Source organism: Sprattus sprattus (genome assembly GCF_963457725.1).
Source record: "Sprattus sprattus genome assembly, chromosome: 9".
Taxonomy (NCBI): Eukaryota; Metazoa; Chordata; class Actinopteri; order Clupeiformes; family Clupeidae; genus Sprattus; species Sprattus sprattus.
In genome coordinates, this window is record NC_137928.1 from 10,521,861 (window position 1) to 10,532,457 (window position 10,597).

The 10,597-nt window shown below is 41.1% G+C and overlaps 1 protein-coding gene across 1 annotated transcript; it reads right to left on the reverse strand.

Moving 5' to 3' along the window:
- Positions 1–6,113: 6,113 nt before the first annotated feature.
- guca1c (guanylate cyclase activator 1C) lies at positions 6,114–8,691 on the reverse strand (the record flags this gene model as incomplete). The annotated part of the gene is made up of 4 exons (XM_080844755.1): positions 6,114–6,244; positions 6,504–6,591; positions 7,776–7,925; positions 8,497–8,691. The coding sequence occupies 4 exons, from the start codon at positions 8,689–8,691 to the stop codon at positions 6,114–6,116; spliced, it is 564 nt and encodes a 187-aa protein (XP_080700881.1).
- Between the last annotated feature and the right edge of the window lie 1,906 nt (positions 8,692–10,597).

Genomic DNA, 10,597 nt, shown 5'->3' on the forward strand with positions numbered 1-10,597 from the left:
AGCCAGTGAGCAGTGCAAAGAACGAGTTACCCAAGGCCCTGTATTTATAGGACAGAGGGGTGGGCTGTTCCCAACGGTTGGGCAACGTAATGACCTGATCTGTGAGGGAACACTGTGACTGCCAGAGTGATGCAAGGTCTCCCCCTGGGTGTTTGATTTTCACGAGGTTTCATTTTGGCTCAGGGGTTCTTTCAAGGTCAGCAGACAGTAGGCACAGGGGAGGGCATTGAACCATCATGCAAGATCAGCTCGGCCCATCTAAACCACGCAGAGTATCAATGTACTCGGAGAAGTCAGCACAATGGGGCAAGAGTCTTCTACCAAGATTCGTACTGTTCTGTTTGCTTGACCTTGCCTTTTCTATTGCATGATAGTTAGGGATACATATGCATTTCTAGGTCATTTTTGTGAAAAAAACGTTATGTGGATTATGCTTACATGTTTAAAAGAACATATGTGGATGATTATTTTAATCAGGCCCTAATAAATACTGAATATCTAACCTGTTAACAAAACAGTTCATATAATCAACCCTTTATTACTTAAGTGTGTGATCCCTATTTTGAAACTCGTGATGTTGAAACGCTTGTCATTCCCTAATAGCTCAAGGTCAAGGTCAGTCCTGTTTGATTTGGACAGGGTTACTGCAGTACAGTTTGAGCAGTGGATCTCTTATCTGTCCAGGACCCTTTGGCACGAGAATCAACGGGACGAGTGAACATACAGACAGCTGTCTTGCACCCTTTTTTATTTGCTCAAAAAGTATGTAAGAGATTATTATATGAGTTTAGCTTGACTTGCTTGAGGTTAATTTAGCATGTAATATACATTACTGTGCTAAAGTTTTAGGCAGGTGTGAAAAAATGCTGTGTTAACAGTTTATTTTCATCAATTCTTCATAAATTAACAAAATGCAGTGAAGGAACAGAAGAAAATTCTAAATTAAATCAATATTTGGTGTGACCACCCTTTGCCTTTAAAATAGCATCAATTCTTTCAGATATACACTTGCGCACAGTTTTTGAAGGAACTCGGCTGGTAGATTGTTCCAAACATCTTGGAGAACTAACCACAGATCTTCTGTGGATGTAGGCTTCCTAAAATTCTTCTGTCTCTTCATGTAATCCCAGACAGACTCGATGATGTAGAGATCAGGGCTCTGTGGGGGTCATACCACCACTTGCAGGACTTTCTGTTCTTCTTTAAGCTGAAGATAGTTCTTAATGACATTGGCTGTATGTTTGGGGTTATTGTCCTGCTGCAGAATACATTTGGTGCCAATCATACGCCTCCCTGATGGTATTGCATGATGGATTAGTATCTGCCTGTATTTCTCAGCATTGAGGACACCATTCATCCTGACCAAATCTCCAACTCCACATGCAGAAATGCAGCCCCAAACTGGAAAGGAACCTCTACCATGCTTCACTGTTGCCTGCAGACTCTCATTATTGTACCTCTCTCCAGCCTTTGGGGAACAAGCTGCCTTCTTCTACAGCCAAATATTTCTAATTTTGACTCAACAGTCCAGAGCACCTTCTGCCATGTTTCTGCACCCCAGTTTCTATGTTTTCGTGCTTAGTTCAGTCACTTGGCCTTGTTTCTATGTCGGGGTAGAGCTTTTTGGCTGCAACTCTTCCATGAAGACCACTTCTGGCCAGACTTCCCAGGACAGTAAATGTCTGTACCTGGGTACCACTGGTTTCTGCCAGTTCTGAGCTGATGCCACTGCTTGAAATCTTCCGATTTCGAAGGGAAATAAGCTTGATGTGTTTTACATTAGCTGCATTAAGTTTCCTTGGCTGACCACTGCATCTACGATCCTCAACGTCTTCTTCAAAAGAGCTTGAACTGCACATTTTGTAACCCCTGTCTGCTTTGAAATCTTTGTCTGGGAGAGACCCTGCTGATGCAGTATAACTACGTTGTGTCTTGTTGCTGTGCTCAGTCTTACCATGTAAATGGATAAAAAATAAACATTTATTGTTTATTTTATTTCAAAGCATTCTTAGTTCACAGCATTTTTTCACACCTGCCTAAAACTTTTGCACAGTACTGTATGTTGCGTATGTGCTTGCTTTGGAAGGTTTAGGCTTTGAATACTGTAAATGCCTTGAGGCAATATTTATTGTTAATGCTGCTATGAATAAATACAATCTTTATGGTTGCCTCCTCAAATCTTTCGTGATTCTGAATTTTCTTTTTTTGCGTTTGGGTTCTTGCAGTCTTTGGGATAAGAGGTTTGAGAATAACATTTCCTTGGCAAAAAAAAGTCATGAATTTGAAGACCTTTCAACATCACTGTTTATGAAAGTGTAAGTTAATGAAAGTTTAATCCCTAGATGCTAAACCTACCAAGTCCTCTGGAATGAACACTACAACTGAAAAGAGATTAATAGTAAAGACATTTCAACATCACTGGGTATGAAAGTGTAAATTAATGAAATGAGAAAAAAAGATCAAAAGCAAGGTCTCTGCTCTTAATACTCACATCAGAGGATCTCAGCCGAAGTGGAAACTTCTCTCATCTGTGTTTAGGATGTGTTTGACAGCACTCAGGCTCTCATTAGTGTCTTGTTTGTTACTTGTGTTAAACAATTAGATTAGATTAGATGATTAGATTCAACTTTATTGTCATTGCACAGAGTACAAGTACTAAACGCAGTTTAGCATTTAACAGTATGTGTATATGTAAAGTGGTAATATGTAAATAAATAAGATAAATACAGTATGAAATAAGATATGGAGTATGAACTGTATTGATATAAGACTAGCACCAATAGAAGAAGGTAGTGCAGATATGATAGTATAGTGTGGATAGTAGAAAGACGTGGACACAATTGTTGGTACCGTTAAAGAAAGAAAACCCTAGTCTGGGAAGTCCCGCCCCACTTCTTCCGGCCAAATTGATTTTGCCTCTGCAGTGGGTCTGGCCAACTTCGGATAGCCGTTCATTTCAAGATTTCCAGAATCCTTGGAGCCAATCACAAACTGGCTTTTGGCTACCTGGCGCGCCATTGGCGGATTTAAACTTACCACGGCTACGTTACAAAATCTACTGCACGGAGAGTTTTTAAACATTGGACATGGTGGCCGCCGAAGCACCGCAAAACTTTAATAAGGCAAGTTTTCTTTGAAAACAGAACAGAAACTTGCCCTGGAACAATTCATACAGAAAAAATATGTGTTTGCTTTATTACCGATCGTTGTATCGTTGAATAGTATCGTTGGTCTGATTGGTTAAAGGCGTGTCCAATTACGTGAGTGAAGTGGATCGCTAATGAGTAGTTGGCCAGACTAACTGAGCAAATGGAATGCAGTGAAGGGGCAGGGAATTCCCAGACAAAGAAAACCCCACAATGGTCACTGAAATAACTCGAAACTGACTAAAATAATAATACATTAAAAAAAATATTGATAATTAACTAATGAAAATCAGACATTGCTTTTGAATACTGGTTCAACAGAATAATAAAAAAAATGAATGAAACTGGCCTGGACAAAAATGATGGTACCCCTAGAAAAGATTGAAAATTATTTTCCATTGGGACATGTTAAGGTGTGTCCTTCAATTAGCATTACATGTGTCTTCGAACTTGTCAGTCTGCCTTTTTAAAGGGGTGAAAAGTAGTCACTGTGCTGTTTGGTAACATTGTGTACCACACTGAACATGGACCACAGAAAGCTAAGGAGAGAGTTGTCTCAGGAGATTAGAAAAGAAAATTATAGACAGGCAAGCATGTTAAAGGTAAAGGTTATAAGACCATCTCCAAACAGCTTGATATTCCTGTGACTACAGTTGCACATATTATTCAGAAGTTTAAGGTCCAGGGGACTGTAGCCAACCTCCCTGGACGTGGCCGCAAGAGGAAAATTGATGACAAATTGAAGAGACAGATATTACAAATGGTAAAGAGCCCAGAACAACTTCCAAAGAGATGTGAAATCCAAGGTCAAGGTACATCAGTGCAAGATCGCACCACCCGTCGCTGTTTAAGCCAAAGTCAACCGAGGAGGACACCACTGTTGAAAGCAAATCATAAAAAAGCGAGATTGGAATTTGCCAAAATGCATATTGACAAGCCACAGGGCGTCTGGGAGAATGTCCTTTGGACAGATGAGACAAAACTGGAGCTTTTTGGCAAGTCATATCAGCTCTGTTAACTCTGTGAATGTTAACAGATGCAAAAATTAAGCATACAAAGAAAGAACACTGTACCTAATGTGAAACATGGAGGAGGTTGCTTATGTTCTGGTGCATCTGACACAGGGTGTCTTGAATCCTTGCAGGGTCTAATGAAATCTCAAGACTATCAAGGCATTCTGGAGCGTAATGTGCTGCCCAGTGTCTGAAAGTTTGGTCTCAGTCGCAGGTCATGGGTCCTCCAACATGATAATGACTCAAAACACACAGCTAAAAACACCCAAGAATGGCCAAGGACAAAACATTGGACTATTCTGAAGTGGCCTTCTATGAGCACTGATCTAAATCCTATTGAACATCTGTGGAAGGAGCTGAAACATGCAGTCTGGAGAACGCACCCTACAAACCTGAGACAGCTGGAGCAGTTTGCTCACAAGGAGTGGGCCAAAATACCTGTTGACCGGTGCTATCACCGTGGTGCAATGCTTCATGTGTGATGAAACCTGAGGCTATCTCACTAAATCAACAGGACGACAGGCTGAAATGTTGTTTCTTTAAGAGGTGAAGTGATGAAAATGTTTGTCTTTGTCACCAAGTGTAGCTTGTTTGCATTTCCACACTATTAAATAAACCTTAGGTTTTTTTTCCTGTGTATCAATCAATACATGTGGTTAAATAGATCTTTTAGGTATGAACACATCAACTGAGAGCATTTATCATTGTTGCACTTTGAAAATATGTACTCTTTTTGTGACAATTAACTAAAAAGAGTGGATACTCAAAATTATACTTTTAATGCAAAGGTTGCTTTTATTGGTAAGGCACACACACACACACAAAACCTGTAACCACCATTAAGGAATGCAATATTTACAGAAAGCAGTTCAAACTGAACCCAACATCTTCTTCATCTTCTTTTTACTCTTTCTTACTCTTCAGGTGGGGAATTCTCAAAACAACCTGGACATTTTACTTGATGCTGCCTGCACCTATTTAGTAGAGCAAAATATAGTTTCTACAATATCTTTGTATACTTCTACATAATTTGTGTGTTTTTGTATGTGATTTACTTTCTCTGAGCCCTGCGAAATTTGTCAATACATCTTTTCTATCCCTGGTCTTCTAGGTAGAACTTTGTCCAGATTGTCCCATTACACTCAATATGTCAACATATAGTTCATATATGTGTTAATAACATTCAACTTTCGTTTTGCCAATGTCATATAACCAGCATCTGACGTTTCATTTGTCTTTGTATGAAAACATCTCCACGGCTATACTCTGAAATACACGCTATTCCTTGCGTGAGCTTTTTCCCCTGCCCCTTCAGAGCCAACAAATATAGGCAGCTTTGCGATCCTTATGGCATTAAAGGATAAAGGATCAAGCCTATAGCACGCATCAACATACAGCCTCCGGCTAACCCCTCTCTCTCTCTCTCTCCCACCCAAGCTCTTGGTCTGTAACCAAGCAATTACATGGCATCTCCACGACTACCAGCCTTCTCCAGAGCTGTGTTCAACATGGACATCCATGGTCATGACTGGAGTGTGAACTATAAGGGCCCAGCACAATTGAGCTCACTGAGATGACTTCTCATAGAGAGGCACGGGCTCACAGAGATTTCTGATGGACTCTGAGAGAGATTGTAATGGAGAAGCAGGCCCAACAGAGCAGTAGTTGGTGTAGGCAGACGCAGCATTCGGGACAGCTCATTGCAGTCCACCATTAGAGGATGGAGTCATTTAGTTTCCAAACCCATCTCGTTTCCAAACCTATTTCGTTTCCAACCCCATTACGTTTCCATGTTAGTGCCAAGTCCCTCGGATGCTCATGTATACTCTTTGTGTTGATTTTAACAATGTGTTCTTCTTTTGAACAAAAAAAAAAAAGGTTGCATTCCTTGGGACCAACCCTCTCAACAAAATGTCTTTTTGAATGGTGTTCCTACTTCCTAAGTTGTCTAAAGTCATGGTTTAGGCTTCTGGCCCATGACTATAATTTCCAGGACGTGAGTGAGATCCATCATTTGGCCGAGCATCTCCATGATGTCTGGATGCTCCCGTGCTCCTACGATAAACTCCTCCAAGGTAAGTTCTCCTGGAGGGACCAGACAACAGTGATGAATAGTGTTAGTAAACACTAGCTCTTTCAAACAGACATAACCTATTTCTACACCATTATCTTTCATCACCTATCTCTCTTCAGTATCTGTTGTGTTAACTTCTCTGATGTGCAAGACAGATATAGAGCCTATCGATATAACATGCAGTGGTCTGTGAGCTCAGATTATGATCACCAGTAGTGATCACCAGTAGTGAAAGCCTTTGGAGATTAGTTGTCAGAGAGCTTTTCTTACCCTCGCCGTTGACATCGACCTTTGTGTAAATCAGTTCCACTATTTCCTCTGGTGGGATGTCATATTTACGGGTGATGTCCTGAATGGCCTGAAATGAGAATGGATAATACACTGTTTAAATCCAATGGCATCTTCCAGAGTTTGTGAAATGCAAAAAAGAAAACATACTGTACATTTAGCATGAAAGGCATTGTGATGCCTCTAAATTACAAGCTCTTTATCTCCCTCTGGAACGAAATACTGTTTTCTGATTGGCTAATGGGGTGTACAATAAGTTTGTATAGATGGACACCTTGGACGTAGTCCCAGTAGAAAAGTTAAATCGCCGTTCCATATCAATGCTCTTGAATGGTTACCATTGACAACCAACGTAACGGGGTTTTTTTTTTGACAGCTGGTAGCGGATACATAGTTTCAATCAAGGAAAACAAAAATGGAAGATTTTGTTATTAACTTTAATATTCTCGGGAGTCCAAAACCTTTTGATGGACATTCTGCATGACTGAGCACAGATTTGTCTTTTTTAAAACCTGCCCAGCAGTGCTGCTGTCAGGTGTAGTGGAGACTCCTGTCCCTCAGCAGCCATAAGTCAACTTGTTCCACATGCCTCAGACCCAGCTAATAATAATAATAATACCTTTATTTTATAGTGCGCTTTTCAAGTACCCAAAGTCGCAAAGCAGGACACGTTTACATTTACAGGCAAAGAAGGGGGGGGGGAGGGGTATTTACAGACAGGGGGGACAACACAAGCATACACAGCACAGGTAGAAAAAACAGAGTTATTGAGATGTAACAGGGGGTACAAGTGTAGGCAGTTGGGTAATGGAGGCTAGGGATAGGGAAGATCATAGGCTTGGGTGAAGAGGTATGTTTTGAGGCGGGACTTGAATGTTGTGAGTGAGGGAGAGAGGCGAACAGGGAATACAACAGGGAAGCATCTTTAGTTGGTCATTTAGTGTTTATGCCATTTGCTCACATAATGAATCGTCTGCTTAAATGATTGTTGGGATCGGGGTGTGTATAATTTATTCCCCACGTCATATGTCAGATTATCTGTTAAAGGCCACCAAAGGACCACCAAGGATTAAGGTAAGGGAAACTGAACCTCAGCCTAGCAGTACTTGTACTTGTGGGTCTATCAGACTTCTTTAACCCTTGGAGGCAGTAATCTCTGGGACTAAACTCTATTTTTAGACAACTTCTCAGAAGACATACTGAGAGCGACCACCTTACATCATAAGCCCTTTGCCAATGACATACGGTACGTACCTTGAATATTGTCTCCATTTCATCTCTGTCTATTTTTCCATTTCCATCTTGATCGAAGAGCTTGAAGTACCATTTCAGCTTCTGATTTATTTCTCCTTTCAATAATAAACTTACTGCTGCTATATATTCCACAAAGTCTATATACCCATCCTGAAAGAGAGAGAGACATGTGTAAGGCAAAAAATCTTGCTAATGGAATCAGGAAATTAGGAGAGGATGCAGGAATAAAACAGGTCACACCAGTGATTTATACTGTTATATTTCTGAGGGCTCTCAATGTTCAGAATAGAAAATGACCTGTTTTAGATTATTATATAATTATATTTACATTGGAATACAATATGCTAACATCACTGCCAATGTATTTTACAATACATTTCAATTTCAATAAACACTATTCTTAATTTGGCACACACTACATTTTTTAGATATAATAGCAGGGCAGTTCATAGAATATGTTAGCATAAGTTCTAAGTAACACCTGAGACCTGTGTGCAGCATATATGTGCAAGATGGCCTGGGCAAGCCACTGCACCGTGTGCACTCAAACTATACAGAGAACAACCTGCACCTACAACTAATCAGTTCTGCAAACATAACTCTCCTCAATTAAGTTGTCATTCGCCATCACTATCCCTTTTAGTTACCCTGCAGGTTGCCACCCAACTACGGACGCCATCAGTGGCGTTGCTCTTCTGGTTCTAGTGTGGAGACGTCTTACCCCGTCCATGTCAAATGTGAAGAAGACTTGGTCCACGTAGCTGTTGGCCTCCTCGGTCATCCCCTGCATCTCCAGCATGGACTTGAGCTCGAACAGCGTGATGACCCCCGAGGGAGAGCCCTTCATGAACTTATTGTACCAGTGGTGCATGTCCTCCGCCAGGATGTCGTCCAGGTTGGAGCCGTGAGCACCCATGGCGCTCCGAGAAGGGTCAGCTACGCTCGAGATAGAAAATAAATAAAAACCCAAACAAAGTTGTTGTCGCTGCTGTCGTTGTCGTTGCTGTTGCTGTTGTTGTTGTTGATTTCCTCTTCTTTTGGTTGGTTTGTTTGTTTTATGGCCTTCAGTGCTCCAGCAGCTTCAACAGATTTCAAGATGCAGATTCAACCAGTGGAGGAGATGAGATGCAGAAGCAGGAGCACTGCAGAGAACCCTCCACTGACAACAACCCTCCAAGACAGCCTGAGAGAACTGAGCACTGAGCAAAGCCTTTAAGTCCTTACACATATGAAAGAGGCTGTCTCCCTTTAATTGGATAATTAACACTTCTGAGAAGCAGAGAACTTCAACTTCAGTAGGTACAGCAGCCAAACCTTCACCCCTCCCATTCCTCTGATGTCGTGACTCTGTGAGCCCAGCCTTGGTCCCCATCTCCTGTTCCAGGTTGAAGGATTAGGACCCTACAGGAATACAACTTAGTGTCTTCTAAGAAGTTATTTACGGGTCAGACACCGTCCCAGTCGTAATGTAACCCACAGGAGGTTTCCGGTGGAGGCTGATAAAGTGTGTCAGGATTCCCTGTGAGGGAAGCCCTTTCTAGGGAACTCTGTGGGATGCATGTGCTATTTGTGGTTCAGTTACCAAAGAAGATTGCTATTTGTGTTATATGGAAGTTTATATAGATTAAAACACATGCTGCGTGACAATAAAACAGGTCAAAAAGAGTATGGCTATTTTAGCTCTCAGATTTCTTCACAGTGCTGTACAGGGCTGCCTCATTTCATAACTGTATTGCAACTGTAAATAGAATAGACTGACAAATAACAGATCTATGAAGAACAGCTTCTAAGATCACCGGTAAATGTAAAGTCTTAAATGCATAGTAAAATCAGATGGGAATGTAGTAGAATAGTAGCAGGTACATTTTGGAAGTTGTTGACTGAAACTGAAATGGCAGTTTCCAGAAGATGTGGATGAATATAATGGTTTAAAAATCAGCTAATGTTGGACTTGTAAGAAATAAAAGAAATCCAAAAAAAAGAAAAAAGAAAATAAATTAACAAACTCTACTGAGAAGCAGAGAACTTCAACTTCAGTAGGTACAGCAGCCAAACCTTGACCCCTCCCATTCCTCCGATGTCGTGACTCTGTGAGCCCAGCCTTGGTCCTCATCTCCTGCTCCACATTGAAGGATTAGGACCCTACAGGAATACAACTTAGTGCAGTGGTTCTTAACCTTTTAGGAGGTACTGAACCCTGCAAGCTTCATCAGTGCCTTCACCGAACCCTTCGTAATTTGAAAAATAAAATATGATTACTGCAAACGTAGGTATGTATAAAAACGGCCCGACATTGCTAGTGTCAACCGGGCTATACTGTGTGTGTCTTGACCCTTCTGAACCCCTGAAAGTGACTCAACGAACCCCTGGGGTTTGATCGAACCCAGGTTAAGAACCACTGACTTAGTGTCTTCTCGAGGTCATTTACGTGTCAGACACCATCCCAGTCGTAATGTAACCCACAGGAGGTTTCTGGTGGAGACTGATAAAGTGTGTCAGGATTCCCTGTGAGGGAAGCCCTTTCTAGGGAACTCTGTGGGATGCATGTGCTATTTGTGGTTCAGTTACCAAAGAAGATTATTGAGATTAAAATACATGCTGCGTGACAATAAAACAGGTCAAAAAGAGTATGGCTATTTTAGCTCTCAGATTTCTTCACAGTGCTGTACAGGGCTGCCTCATTTCATAACTGTATTCCAAATGTAAATAGAATAGACTGACAAATAACAGATCTATGAAGAACAGCTTCTAAGATCACCGGTAAATGTAAAGCATAGTTAAATCAGATGGGAATGAAGTAGAATAGTAGCAGGTACATTTTG